The sequence below is a fragment of the Lytechinus pictus genome, chromosome 12 (assembly GCF_037042905.1).
Source record: "Lytechinus pictus isolate F3 Inbred chromosome 12, Lp3.0, whole genome shotgun sequence".
Taxonomy (NCBI): Eukaryota; Metazoa; Echinodermata; class Echinoidea; order Temnopleuroida; family Toxopneustidae; genus Lytechinus; species Lytechinus pictus.
The window spans coordinates 15493435-15509341 of record NC_087256.1 but is presented as its reverse complement, the minus strand read 5'-3'; the positions used below and the strand labels follow the sequence as shown (position 1 = coordinate 15509341).

Sequence of the window (15907 nt, the reverse complement as noted above, 5' to 3'; positions counted from 1 at the left end):
TGGGATTGGCAAGAACAAAGCACAGTATTTGAATTGGTGTGTAGTTTGTTAGAGTTGACAACCCTTTCTTATATGGATGGGAACGACTTAGACTTTCTTGAAATTTCACCGCATAAACATGATAAAGGGAGGCCAGGAAAAGCAAACTTATGGCAGGTAAGATCTGATGAGTAGTCTCATTAAGAAGTGCAGCAGAGATTCCGTCTGGCCTAGTAGCTTCATGCAGGTTGTTTTCTTTAACAATTTCTTCAGTAGTCTGGCTACACCTGCTTGACTAAACAATATGTTATCTGGCCATATCTGGGTCAGGACTGGGTCCCAGGACTTCAGCGTCATCATCATCATGATCAGTGGTGAATACTAAGACTAAAAATCTTTGCCTTCCTTTAATAATGATATTCCAATGTAGTCATAGCTATTGATATTAAGGGCTCCCAACATGCTAATTGTTACAGCCTGGATCATTGTCAATCCGGTCAACAAATTATGTATTATAGGCTTGTCTACAAACCCTCTTATTGTCCTCTTTAATGCATTGTAGTAATTCTGAGCTTTACCTTACTGATGCTTTGGGAGCTCTAAAATGTGCAAGCCTTCCTAGCCTTTCTCTAAAACTCTTGACATCTTCCGACACAACTTATGTCCATGCATTCTCTCATTGAGGCAGCTTGTGTCGGAAGAAGACATGGTTAACGGTGTGTTCTTGTTAAAGTCCTCTTGATTGGCATTCAGTCTCCTATGCTCGACTTGTCGGATTTCAGTACAGATCTGTATGATTGACCAAAGTACATCTGCATGACACTATTAAAGTCAGCATTCCTCCAGAAGAACATCTTTAGTCGTACCATACAATTTTATTCCTCTGGATAACCTCACAGTATACCCATGAGTAGCACATTGTGGCAAATTAGTATAGTAATTAGTTAAGGGTGTTCCAAGCAAGTACTCATGTTCACCACCAAGAAAAGTGATGATGATGATAGGTTCTTGTAAAGCGTCGGTATCCGCCTCAGCTGGGCGCTCATGGCGCTTGCTCAAAATAGGAAATATCTCACAAATCTCAATGTCTTCAAACAGTGCTTAGGATCACCATTCAGTTCAAATACTGTCCTAGTAATGCTACAATTGAGTTATTCTTGTCTTGGGATAATGTTGGAGTGGGGAACAGAAAGGTCTTCAGGAAAGACTCAAAAGTTTATTGGGTCTCTGCTCTCCTGATATAGAATTGGGGAAGGCTATTCCACAGCTTTGGTCCAGAGATGTAGAAGGCTCTGTCACCCCAGGTTGTGTGGCTGAGAGATTCCCTCAGCAATGCTTGAGCTGCTGATCTGAGACTGCGTGTTGGTCTTTACTGAGATAAGAGCTCTGAGATGTAGGGTGGAGATTTATCATTAAGCGCTTTAAATACAAGGACCCCAAGTTTATAAGCTAGTTGGTGTGCTACAAGGACCAAATATTCGAAGCTAATGGGCTTTTATTTGTACGGGTGTGACATCTTGTGCTGATCACTTGGCAATCCAGGAGTTGCTAGCGTGGACTATACTCGCAAGAAACGCAAAGTCTCTATACAAAGTCAAGAAGAGAGCAAGACTTGGATGGAAATAATGAAACATTCAAGCAGTGGGATCCATGTAGAATGGACTCATCATTGTACAATATGAGTGGGGTAACTGCTCGTGACAAAACTCAATATCAACCAAGCAAGAAGTGTAGGGAAGGCCATCATGGTTAATACACATAATCTACATGGAATTTTAGAGGAAAGTATCACTTATGTGTTTCCTTGAATATTTATAACATGTCGGATGCTTATTTGCATAATATGTAAATTACACTTTAGATATTAAGCTGATTATTAATTTATTTGCCATTCTTAGTGATCACATCATATTGATCTAGACTGAAATGTTTTCATAACTGTTTTTGTGAGAAAAATCAAAATTTCTGGATCTTTTTCCATATAAAGATGCTCATATATATGCAAATGAATTTGTAAAACTTATCATGGGCTTCAGTTCAATTCGTATTGATTGCACTTGATTTCCCATATTTGGATTATTTTCCTTATTTGTAATTTATTATGGCTAATTTGCATAAAAGGTAATGATCATTGTTAGTGATCAGTAAAATTTTTAGAGAGACAAGTGTTAGCTTTATTGAAGAATAAGTCAGGTGCTTAACTATGTAAATAGTTTAAATTGAGTTAGAACGTGCATCTGATCACTAGTTGCATATCATGTGAATTAATCACAGCTGGGAACTTGCATTATGATATGCAGCATTCATATCGCGCTTAATACAAATGATTCTAAGCGCTCCATACTATTACCCCGGCTCTATAATGACATGTGCTCGTATAAAGCCATTGCAGTTTGAAATCCCATCGAGGCAACAAGTTTTAGCTTTCGCTTCAGAAATTCAGAAATTTGTCCGTCTATCCAACAATAAGTGCCATAGAGACGGGAAAGAGAAGAGGGCAAAGGTTTTAGCAGACCTCTCGATTGAAAGTTTTAGCTCAGTTGGAGGCGGAACTAGAAAAAAAAAGAACCAAAATACAGCATCTATTCGGCCGGCCGGAAACGCGGTAGACCGAGATGGAGGACAAGATCTAGACCAGCTGATACGGGCTTCACGCGCTAACCCCCGCCGAACAGCGGGGAGACAGGCGCAGGCCGTTGGTCCCAACCCGCCGATGACGTGGTAGGGAAAACATCCTCGCCACGGCTTCTTCCACAAATAACAGGTAATGTCCTCAGGTTTACTATGCCCAATGTGGTTTATACCTCTTCTCATCCCTTATAAGCTATACAGGGTGCCAGTTTTCGGGCAAAAGTCTGAGTTCAGGCTCTGGCCATTTCTTTTCAGGCCGTAGTTATATACTACCTTTTGTGTACAAAATATTGTATTCTAAGTGATTTTCAGGCTCTCTGATCAATTCCCACTGGCATCCCTAGCTACACGAATGGAGGCAACCATTTGCATGATTTGTTTTCTCACACGTACGGCCACACAATAGATAATAAATAACCTATAAATTCACATGAAATTCTTTTTACTTTACTCTAGTTCACTAACTTTGGGTTGATTTCATGAAATTCATCCCTTCCCAGAAGGAAAAACCAGTTCCACTGGACCAGTTAGACCAGTAGAATTTTAACTGGTAACTCTGGAAATTGGAACATCGGTTTACTGGTCTAAACTGGTCATACTGGTCCAGTTAAATTTTTACTGGTCCAGTTAAAAATTAAACTGGTCTTGATCGAATTACTGGAATTTTATACTGGTCTTGTTTCTGGTGGTTGTTACTGGTCTTCATACTGGTATCAAATTCAAGCTGGTCTTTTTTTGTATTTTCTACTGGTCTGACTGGTCCTCGAACTGGTCCTCGTACTGGTCTTACTGGATCAATTAATGACATGCATTTGGTTTCTTATATACCATGGTCAGTGAAATGTGATGGAAAAGATGGTAAGTAAATTAATCTTTCTGCTGTTATTTTAAATGTGATATATGAAATTACACATTTTCATTGTGAATTAGTTCACACACTTATTTGGAAAGTTTTTAAACAACAATGAGTGCCATTGCAAGGATATTCCATTCTAAATCCTGATTTTTCTTTTTAAAATGGGAAATATGCAAATGAGGTAAACCACGTGATCAGCATCATCATAATTACTGGTTAACTTACAGTTCAATTTCAAACAATGAATTACTTTAGACCAGTTGACTATATCAGAGGAATATATCTTGCTTTGATCTTAATCATAATTAAAGGAAATAATTATTTTAATGATAATGTTAATACTTGATAATTATGATGATATTAATAATAATAATTACAATATCGATAACAATGATAACAGTAATAAGAATGATAACAACAATGATCATAATAATCATAATAATAATAATTATGATAATGATAAGAAGAATGATGATAACAATGATAACGATAATAACTTTCTCTGAACTGCAAGATTAATTTTCCATAATTCGTCAAATGATCTGACTTGAAATAAAGTCATTATTTATTGGACCAGTAACACCAGTTTGATGAAAAACAATTTAACTGGTATTACTACTTTAATTGCTTCAACTGGAATGCAATTGTTTGAACTGGTCTCAAGTTGATTTTTACTGGTCAAGTTAAAAATCAACTGGTCCAGTAAACATATACTGGAAACCAGTAAAAATCTACTGGAAACCATATATTGGACCAGAAACACCAGTTTGATGAAAAACAATTTAACTGGTATTACTAATTGCTTCAACTGGAATGCAATTGTTCAAACTGGTCTCCAGTTGATTTTTACTGGTCCAGTTAAAAATCAACTGGCCCAGTAAAAATATACTGGAAACCAGTAAAATTTTACTGGAAACCAGTTTTCGCATTTATTATATGGTCGTTGGCCGAAGCGAATGGCCGAGGTTGAGGCGGAGCTAAATTTTTTTGTTTTTAGGAACATATCTCAAATAAAATCATGTAAAGGGCCTATCCAGACCTAATATTGGTATCAAATTCAAAGGGATAACACGCTCTATCAAATTTTCAGTTTAAGTCACTGCTACAAATGCTGAGCGTCATTTAGCAAATACATAGGTCAAAGTCATACATTTTGTGCATAAAGGTACCATACCTTTAAAACCAGTTGGATGTTCAATTGGAAGTCAGTATATTCAATGATGATGTTAATTTTATCTATAGGGCCAAGTGTCAGAGTTGATCTTATCCCCCCCCCCCCCCCGGCCATTGCAAAACACCAAATGTGTGAGAAAATTATATTATTAACGATGATAGCATTATGATATCGACAATAAGACAAACTAAAATAAACAGATTAATGAAATAATTATATTGGCTTATATACCGCTTAAGACTTGGGTCTCCTATGAGGAGTCTAAGTGATATGTAGTAAGGTAGCAAAATCACCCTGGCTTTTGCAGAGCGATTGTTATGCGCTCTGTGTATTAATGAATACATGTGGATTCTTACCAGGTGCTTTATTAGCCTCAACTGCGTTTGGTGCAGCTCAGCATTTCATGCAGAGAAGGGGCACGGATTGGTTTGAATTGTGCCACATCCGCAGATTGCAGGGTGGAAGTCATGACCACTAGACCAGGATGCCCCCACCCAGGCGAACATGCGACAATGAAGCCTTTGAAGTTTTAGAAATAATGATGAATATATGATAGTAAAAAAAAAAAAAAAAAAAATTAAGGTTAGATTGACTAATAAATAAGAAAAAAAAAGTTTAATAGGACACAAAAGTAATAGGGGCACTACTCCTGTCACTCTCTCCATTGGGGGCATGTGAGCACACCGGACACGTCCTCATGTGTATTTACTGGACTTCATGTACATGTCAGATCAAAAATTGCTCGCAAACACTATTTCATCATTAACAAAGTCAGGGAACGAATGGTGCTGTCAGCTAGTAGTCGAAGAGAGTTATTACTTTGATTATTAAAGCTGGCAACAGTGAGTTTGGATGCTTATTATGGCTGAAAGGAATTGTGAAACGGGGGGGATGAGTAGGATTTAAAAAAAAAAGATAAATAAATAATGCAATACAAAAGGTATTGTCTCCTGCACCAAGAATTTGCCAATTGCAATTGTAGGGAATGATATCTCGAATATGAGCTTTCATAAAGTGTTATGTAATGAAGTTGAGCAGTAGGTTTGAAAATTGTCTGTGTTCACAGCTCACACATAGTAAAGCTCCATAAATTCGATTGGTTGAATTTATTAGTCATTGTGCAGATTTCTATACATTATCACGCAATCACTAGAATATCTCTGGCTCGAAGCATTGTTTGCGATAACGATAGCTGGCCACCCCTTTTATGCAAAGAGAGGTCTTTGCTCAGGATTTGATTGCACAAACATTGGTCAAATTCATACTCTCTATGAGGCTTAGAAAGAGACCCCAAGTTCCGCAAATAAAATTCAGAACAAACAGACTCAGGGATAGCACTATCCCATACTCGGTGAATTTGCTGAACGAACTCTGAAACGAACATAAAACATCGAGTCCCCGAATGAACTAAGTAATTGAAACCAATATTCTTACCAATATTTTTACATCGTCTACAAGACAGTTTGATATGTAAATTCCAGTATATTTAGGAAAATTATTTTTAATATATTTCAAAATTCAGCCAATTCTTGTGTCTTAATTTTATTTATTTATTATTTTTTTTTTTTGGGGGGGCGAGGAAATGTTCGATGATCTGTTACCATGGTTACAGCATTGTCGTTGGAACACTCTCCCCCTGAGGATTGTAGGAATATGCTAGTAATGGTGTGTGTGAGGGTCAATGTGTGTGTTGTGTGTGAGAGAGAGCGAGATAGAGATGTATATTTGTTGACTTTCTCATTCCTTGTCGTGTATAGGGTGATATCGTATCTCATTCTTTCATTCTTCACTTGCAGTTTAGAATGCAACTTGTCAAATCTGTATTTTCTGCGTGTTGAGATCTGCAAATGATTTTGCTCCTAGTCGTATAGTCATGTTTCCCGTTGTAAAATCAATCGCTGGTTATACCATATTGTAACAGATTGTATTACCTACCAAAATATCAGCCATACAAGGATGTATAGTGTTTTCAATGGGTGAAAAATATTCTTAGATGCTGATCCGTTTTGTTTTTACTGAGGTAAGTTATTTGTGTTATTATATCTCCCCTGTGTTAAAGGGTGTGTATGTGTGTATGGGGAGGGGTGAAAATGTGTGTGCCACCGCGTGCCAGCATTTACAATGGCACACTGGGAACATTTCCCTACATTTTACCAATAAACCGAGGAAGCCCCGGCCAAGCTAACTATGTCAATCAATTCATCTTCTCATTTCAAACCAGGGCCATTGGAATGATTTTTTTCAGTGGGGGTGCTGAAATCTCTCCTCAAAGGTGGGGGCCGGGGGGGGGGACACAACTGAGTTTTCCATTGTTACTTTATACACACACACCACTAAGGGCACCACACACACATACTCACACACACACACTACCACACATTTTGAGCAATGTTTGTGGTCCTGTATCGGCCGCACAGAAACGATGTTAGCGTAACATTGCGCTAACACTGCGCTAACAAAGGGCCCTGTTACAACCGGTAATCTCGCCCGTGAAAGGTGTGACTGGCCCTACTGTTACGCTACAACGCTTCTGTGCGGTCGCCACTGAACAAGATGCGTATGTAACAAATAATAACTGCGAGCGCGATCAGCGCGAGCAGATATTTTTAATATACGCTCTGCCTGATCGAAAGGGACCTGTTATAAGGACTGCTTGCAGTTACCATGAAGACGATACATATATCAACAATTACATAATGCGAGCGCGAAGTGCGAGCTGAAAATTTTTACATTCCGACCTAAATACTGGACATTCTAAGCACTTTTTGTAATCACAAACTGGATAGGTATATACATGGGCGGAAATCCCAGGGGGGACAGGGGGGACGTGTCCCCCCTACTAAAAATAGTAGGGGGGACACAATATCAAATGTCCCCCCTACTATTTGTGGTCTTTTATGATGGTAAGAAATACATCATTCAAAATCGAAATAAAACATGTATTTTAGGACGAGAATTACCTTACTTTTGGGGGCTGATAACCTTTTTTTTTTCTTTTTTTTTTCTTGCTTGTCAAAATTTTCAGCCTCTTGTCCCCCCTACCTTTTGGGAGAGATTTCCGCCCCTGGGTATATAACTAAACAATTGATGCGAGCGCGAGCGGAAACAAAATTGAGATTTCAGACCAATATTAAAAACCGAGACATTCTTAGTACTTTTCTAATCATGAACAGGATAGGTATATAACTATATTGATGCGAGCGCAAAGCGCGAGCGGAAACAACATTGAGATTTCAGACCTAAAAGCGGGACATTCTATTCATGTTTTGTAAATCAAGAAAATGATGGGTAATTGGATATCTTCCTACATTCATAATGTGAGCTCGGAGCGCGAGCATAATTTTTTTTTGATATTCTGATCTGAAACTTTATATTTAAGCACGTTTAAAGGGGTACTCGAGACTGAATGTAATATGGTTTGAACAGATAAAGAAAAATCAGACGAACAAAAGAATAAATATTTGATCAAAATCAGACAAGGAACATCAAAGTTATTGCATTTTAAAGATTAGTATAATTCCGGTGAAACAGTTTTAGGCATGTCGTCATTAATATTCAATGAGCAAACTGATGATGTCATATCCCCACTTGTTCTGTTGTATTTTATTGTATAAAATTAGGTTTATTCAAGATTTCCCCTTCAAGAACCAAAACGATTGAATTGACAACTGATTTAGTCCATTAGATATTTTTTGCTGCAACTTATTTCATTATAAGGGAGACATATCATTCACACTGGTATGACAAATATGAAACAATTTTGATTCCATGTAATAACATAAGAAAAAGGATAGTGGGGATGTGACATCATCAACCCACCTTTTACATGTTCATGACGACATGCATATCACCATTAAAAAAAATATTGCTGAACTTTAAAATTAAATAACTTAACTATTTGTTATTAGATTTTGATGAAAATTTGTTTATTTTGATAAAATGTATCAGATATAAATATTCTCAGCCCGGAGTACCCCCCAAAACAAGCTGCGTATCTGAATAAACATGCGTGCGCGTGTTTGGATTTAGACCTAGTATCTGGGCATTCTAAATACATGTTTTCATTATTAAAAACAATAATGGGAGCGCAAAGCGCGAGCAGAAAATATTTGATATTCCGATCTGAAAAAGGTTGAAGTTAAACACTATTTCAACTACTGTGTCGGAAAATTCTGATGTGGGGGGGGGGGGGGTGCAAAGGTTTCTACACAATGTCCTTCATTTTCATTCCATTTCTGTCATTTATACTAGATTTCCAGGGGGTGCTGCCTATGGAAAATAACACACGCAGTACCCAACATTTTGGGGGTGCTTCATCACCCTCAGCACCCCCGCTTCCCAGGGCCATGGGGCAGGGCGAAAAAGACTGTGAAATTTGATTTCTGACTTGTATTTTTTATACAAAATACGGGCGGTCGTGCGTTGCACACTTGATTCGACATAAAACCTGGAAGTTTCAAGTCCACCCACATCCATGTCCCTCCCTGCTATCGAGTAGTGTGTATGGTTATCACGTATCGCGCGCGACCACGTCTGTATCAGAGTGCCGGAGTTTGATTGAGTCGCGTTAGGAGGGATATATGCTATTGGAATAATGTGAAAGACAGAAAGCCCTAGTAAGTGATTTGCGATTGTCGGATGTGATAATTATGTACATTATATCATTAAAAACAAATAAAGGGGGAACCTGATTTCGCGGGGGTGCGGTCTATGGAAAATAATACACGCAGCACTCCCAGGAAAATTTCTGGGGGTGCTTCACCCCCGCTTCCCAGGTCCATGTTTCAAACCATTATACAGCGTGTCCCACAAAAATGTTAATGGCACTGTAAATGGGTATAATGTAAAGAAAGAATCTGAATCATATTGTATATAATTTATAATCGTAAACTAGCATTTATTTTTTACAACTGGCTCAAATTTTATGCAGTATGGTCAATTGAACACATATATATGAGCCTTCTTTCAGCACTCGTCAGAAAACCTCTCAATGCAAGTTTCGTTATTTCATTGAATAAAGTGCGTAGTCCGATTGTGTTTTCTTTCACACCTATTTTAGCTCCCTTTTTAGATTTTGTGCCCACAACTTGCGGGCCCATACAAAATTAAAATGTATTTGTATTATACTGACATGACTTAACAATTACTAAAACAAAATAAATCAAAACATTATTTTAATCCATGATCTCACCTTGAAAAGGTCTGTGTTAATTTTTTCCTGCCTAGTTTGTAGGGATGGATTTTTGGTCTTTATGTGTAATTCGGTTGAATGTTGGTTTAGCTATTACGATTAATAGACCATATGACATATAATTTCATCCAGTTGAAGAAAATGAATTGTAGTTTACGGTTGTGACGGTATAAATAATTGTAATATTATACCCATGTAAAGTGCCATTGAATTTTTAGTTGGACATTCTGTATAGTAAGCAAAGCTAAGGTTTGTAAAACTTCCTGGTAGGCAAATTAAACTCAAGTTGGAATAGAATGATGCGTCCCCGATTGGCGAACTATGCTCGCGTTATGTCCGAAAATATATAAGCCTGGTTAGTAGACTGAATAATTTTTTTATGAGATCGCAACCCACTTTGACGATTTATGATAATTGGGTCACCGATTGTCAAATTGAAACAAGAATGTGTGTGTTTATAGGGGTGGTTTGTTGAAAGGGAAGTCTACCCCAAAGTATAACATATTCGTTAATTTTTGTTGAGGTGGGGGAGGCAAAATTATACATAAATTCAAAATGAACAAATAAACATTTCAGGAAATACGTAAAAGAATTGGGATATCTTTTTAATCTTACGACTGTATTTTGCCATGCAGGATACAAATTTAATGAGGAACTTCTGACCCGCCTTTGATTTCTGGTAGCTCACATTTAAATCTAAAGCTACTCACGTCGCAATACATCCATGGTAGACAAAACATTACAAACATTTTTAAAATCCAGTTTTGATCGGCAAGAATTACTGAAATTATTTTTTGTTGTTGTCACAATGAGTAGCATCTGTTATTTCGCTGTAGTCTAGTGGTTGTCAGCAGAGCTTCCAAGTCTCCCGGATCCTGCGGGAGAATACTGGATTGCGATCCAATCTCCCGTTCTCCCGACCCCATGCCAAAATCTCCCGGATAATCAGGATTTTTAGCTGTTAAATTGTAAAATTCATACAAACGACTGTTTAACGAGTCTAGCATGTTCAATTCCCTAACACCCACGTGGAACCTCCTTATCACATTTTCATTTTACCCAGTAACTTCTACCAGTTTTTGTATAATCGTACATTGATTTCCCATGTAAATGAAGATAATTTTACTGAACGACTGGTGAAGTAGTCTAACAAGCCATTTTATTTCCGGGTTCTGCAATGTGTGATGAAAACTCTTCAGCGGTACTCCATGCACATGGCCCCCGATGCGCCCCGGCGGGGCTAGCTCCAGCCGGCCGGCCGCGCTGCGCCAGGAAGCTCCGAGAAGGAAAGTTCACGAGCACTGCGAGGCATTTTTCGTAAGCTTGCTTGCGCCTTATTCGAGCTGAAACTGTGGATCAACGATGGGATTAACAAGTGGATTACTTTTACACCTCGACTTTCAGTTTCAGGGATAATTTTATTGACAATCCTGAAAAATTAGAAGCAAAGTGGAGATTTTTTCGCCTACTTTCACTTGGGTTGATCGGATTCGAACATTTTCTCTTTCGTGAGTGAGCTAGCCTGGCGCTGGCTCAGTGGCTGGCTGAGCTGTGCGAAGCACGCCCCGTCCCGATTTATATCCACACTACAATCGCATCGCCAGTGACCATGGAGATCATGGAGATGAAGTCATCCAAGACCAAGACGACAAAATACTTTGTCGAAGTATAAAGATACTTTTCAAGCAGAATGGGACTGTGTGACAGTTTTCACAGGAATCCCTCAGAGACTTTAAACAGTCCACATATAAAGCTCATTTACCATGTTTACCACTAGGCACTAGGCACTACTGCAGCCCCTTCCCCCTCTGGCCAATTAAAGGTATTTTCATGTTGAATTTATCTTTTATGAATTATTCAAAAAATCTACTGTATTGCCTGAAGTGTATATTTAGTCAATGACAATTCATGAATTCTCTCTAATTTTTTTTGATGGTTTAGACAGCTGTCGGTTACTATCAAATGTTGTTTCTTAATGTGTTTTGCTACCCAAAACTCCCATCTGTGGGACAACGTTCCGCCGCTCCCTCACAAAATCATACCTCCGCGAAATCTACTGGATTCTATCATCCCAATGTTGGCAGCTCTGCAAGTTGTGACACTCGTCTTTCGATCAGAGTCATTGTTTGAATCTCAGGCATGGCGTGTTTTCTTCCTTCAGCATGTTCAGCAACGCAAAATAACCCACATTGTGTTGCACTCAACCCAGGTGAAGTGAACGGGTACCCGGCAGGATTGATTCTTTGAATGCACTAAGCGCTGGAAGGCAGCTCGAGTTATTTTTTTATATCTTTATTTCATTATCTATTTTGTATTGCTGTTTGCTTTTGGCCCATACAGATTTAAGTGTTATACTTTTTTTCTTCTTGAGTGGTCCACACTTTACAAGCTTTGCTTGTCAGTGGGCCACTCCATTTTTCCAACATATCTTGCATATTGTTATTATCAAATTGGAAATATTATCTTCTGTACCAGGTGTATATTCTTTATATTTGGTTTATTTGAATATTTATGTCATTTATATTTTCTGCTGTTATGTTTTATTTATTGTAATTATTGCATTATAAATTTTGTTGGAAAAATGAATAAATAAATGAATGAAAGCCAGGGAGACAAATGCAGTGCGCCTTAAAAAAAATTCTACGTAGATGGCGCTAGGTTAATGTCCTATACATACCTTATTATTATCTATGTAGGGCATTATGTAAATTGATGACAGAGTTACAAAAGCACTGTACCCCCTGACTAACTGACTTTGAAAATAAAATGCAATCTTTACCCTTTTCCGGAGTAATAAATCCAATCACACACAGGCCATTTGAAATTATCAGGTAGAAGTATACGGTTTTCTTTTTTGTATTTATATTATTCTTACATCTTTAAGGTTCCTGTGTTTCTAAGCATTTTATCGATTCGACAGATGATCAAAAGCTAGAAAGTTAAAAATAGGAATTGCTTCTTTTTTTAAATCGATGCTGACACGTATTTTTTTGATCTAATGCAAGTAACAATGTGTAAGGAAATCGGCCAAACTGCACTAGCATTAAAACCCTGGTATCAAGTTTGTTATGATATAAACAGCAAAATGAGACAAACGTATAAATGAAGGATTCACAATCGTTTATTGAAATATAACATTAAGAGAAATTATAAATAATGTGTGATTAATCCATTTTTTGTCGAATATAGCATTCTATTCTGTTGTTTGTGTTCTCTTCCACCTCAGCGTTCACTACTTAATGACGAAGTCTTCATTTGACCCCGGAAAAAATGAAGGCTCTTCTGTGTACCAACTCCAGATTATTAGTTATTCTTCCTGCAATTATATTCATCATGTCATTAGTATCTTCTATGCTATATGAAGGTAGCGACAGGAAATTTGTTCATATCCCGTACAGGCAAAGATATTGGAAGGTACCATAAATTATTTTTTCTTCATAGACCTTACGTATGTATGTATGATATATGGGTGTAGGAGAAAAGGCACGTGTAAATAGCTGCTTTTAAAACTATGTATAATAATAATAACAACAATAAAAATGATAATGATAATAATCATGATATTAATCATGATAATAATGATAATAATAATAATAATCAATAATAATAATGATAATAATAATAATAATGATAATAATGATAATAACTAGAGATGCTCGGCGGGTCGCGCGGCCGAGCGCATGTATCCCCCGAACCCACCGCATCATCCATCATTGCGATGTATAGAGCTTTTACACAGAAATTTGACGAATAAGTACAATCATCATGGCAAAAATGACCCTGCCCACATTTTTTATGTCGGTACCGAATTTGATGATAATAATTTGACGCAGCAGCGTGACTCTGCAGAAAGTATTGTCCAGTAGCACCTGTTGGGGAATACAATTATAGAGTAATCTGGATATATTTTGTAAGAACCCCCCAACCAAAAATGATAGACACATTCGCTTTACCTTCTAATATTGCTTCTGTGTGCTAACTGCTATGATAAATTTTCTGTATGGGAACAGCATAGTATTATATGATACATGTACCTTGGAATGAAGTAAGCATGATACATTGGATTGTCATAGTTATTGGTAACACTCACATAGATTGTTACCATGGCAATAAAGACCCCCCACCAGATATAAAAGGCATATTCGCTTTACATTCTAATATTGCTTCTGTGTGCCAACTGTTATGACAAACTGGAAAAAAAGCAGAAGTTACAGGTTTTACCAAATTCTCCACAAAAATATGGTTATTATGGCAAATATGTCTCCGCCCACATCAAAATCAATAGGCGGCTTTGCTTTACCATAATGGACCTTCATGCCACATTTGAAGATGATCAGAACAGAAATGCAGCTGGTAGAGCGCTCACAAGAACATCTCTGCTATTTCCACAAAAAAAACTTTTGTTACCATGCAAACGATGTCTCCACCCACACCAAAATCAATAGGCGGCTTTGCTTTACCATAATGGACCTTCATGCCACATTTGAAGATGATCAGAAAAGAAATGCAGCTGGTAGAGCGCTCACACGGAGATCTCTGCTATTTCCACAACAAAACTTTTGTTACCATGCTAACGATGTCTCCGCCCACACCAAAATCAATAAGCGGCCTTTTTTTACCACGATAGACATTCATGCCATATTTGAGGATGATCGGAAAAAAAATGCAGCTGGTTGAGCGCTCACAATGACATCTCTGCTATTCCATACAAAAGCTATTGTTACCATGGTAACGATGTCTCCGCCCACACCAAAATCAATAGGCTGCTTTGCTTAAAGGGATGCTCGAGGCTGGAAATATTTTTATCTAAATTAATGGAGTAAAATTCACAGAGTCAAATACTGAAAATTACAGTAAAATCTGATAACAAATAGCGAAGTTATTGAATTTCAAAGTTAAGCTATATTTTGTGAAAACAGTGATATGCACATCGTCATGAATATTCATTAGGAAGGCTGATGATGTCACATCCCCACCTTTTATTTTCTAATGTTATTACATGAAAGCTTAATTGTTTCCTTATTTCATACATGTGTGAATGATATGTCTCCCTTATAATGAAATACGTTGCAGCAATGAATATCTAATGCACTTAATCGGTTTTCAATCCAATGTTTTTAGTTTTTGAAGGGGAAAAAATGAATAAACCTTAATTTCATAAAATAACAAATGGGGGATATGACATCATCAATTTGCTCATTGAGTATTCATGAAGACAAGCCTACAACTATTTCACCGGAATAATGCAAAACTTTTAGTGTCATAACTTGTTATTCCTTGTCTGATTTTGATCAAATTTTCAGTGTTTTGTTTGTCTGATTTTTCGTTATCTGTTCAAATCATATTATCCTCAGCCTGGAGTATCCCTTTAATGGACCTTCATGCCACATTTGAGAAGATCGGAGACGAAATGCAGCTGGTAAATCGCTAAAAGTACATCTCTGATATTTCCACAAAAACTATTGTTACCATGGCAACGATGTTTTCGCCCACATCAGAATCGATAAGCGGCTTTGCAATGTCATAATTGACCTACACTCATTCTTTATACAGTATAAGTATATATATATACTGTATATATATATATATATACATATATACTATTATTCCTATATCAGTAATGTCAGCTGCTTTGCTTTCATCCAGTATGATATATACACGTACATTCATCATGCCTATGTAGGGAATCGAAGTCATGTTTATAGACTGCACTGCACTTAAATCTGCATGGATCGTTAATTATTAGTTTCACGTGATAGCTGCGCAAAGGAACAATAGGTCAGTGCACGGCAATGAATCAATCCGGATGCCAATGATGTCATAATTCTACATGAGTTAGTAAACATATTTGCAATTCCCCTTTCAATTAAATAAACTTGGAAACTGATACTAAACAGTGTTTATGAAACAATTACAATTTACAATATGAATTATTGAAAATGTGTTAATGCAAACGTTGTAGGATTATGACATCACTGACATCAGGACTCATTCCTTGCAGTCATGCCTTTATTCTTTGGCGCAAATCAAAATTTACATCACTGCAAAGAATACATCCTGATCATCAACGCATTAA

General features: G+C 37.3%; 1 protein-coding gene across 2 annotated transcripts in view; it reads left to right on the top strand.

Moving 5' to 3' along the window:
- Positions 1-15907, top strand: part of LOC129272972 (NXPE family member 1-like) — a 39194-nt gene that overhangs the window by 4153 nt on the left and 19134 nt on the right. The window contains exons 1-2 of one of the 2 annotated variants that reach the window (XM_064107818.1): positions 6370-6710; positions 13021-13245. In XM_064107818.1, coding sequence (XP_063963888.1) covers positions 13102-13245 — 144 coding nt within the window. In that variant the 5' untranslated portion in view covers positions 6370-6710; positions 13021-13101. Of the gene's footprint in view, positions 1-6369; positions 6711-13020; positions 13246-15907 lie in introns of those variants that run through there. The other variant, XM_064107819.1, reaches the window with a different exon arrangement.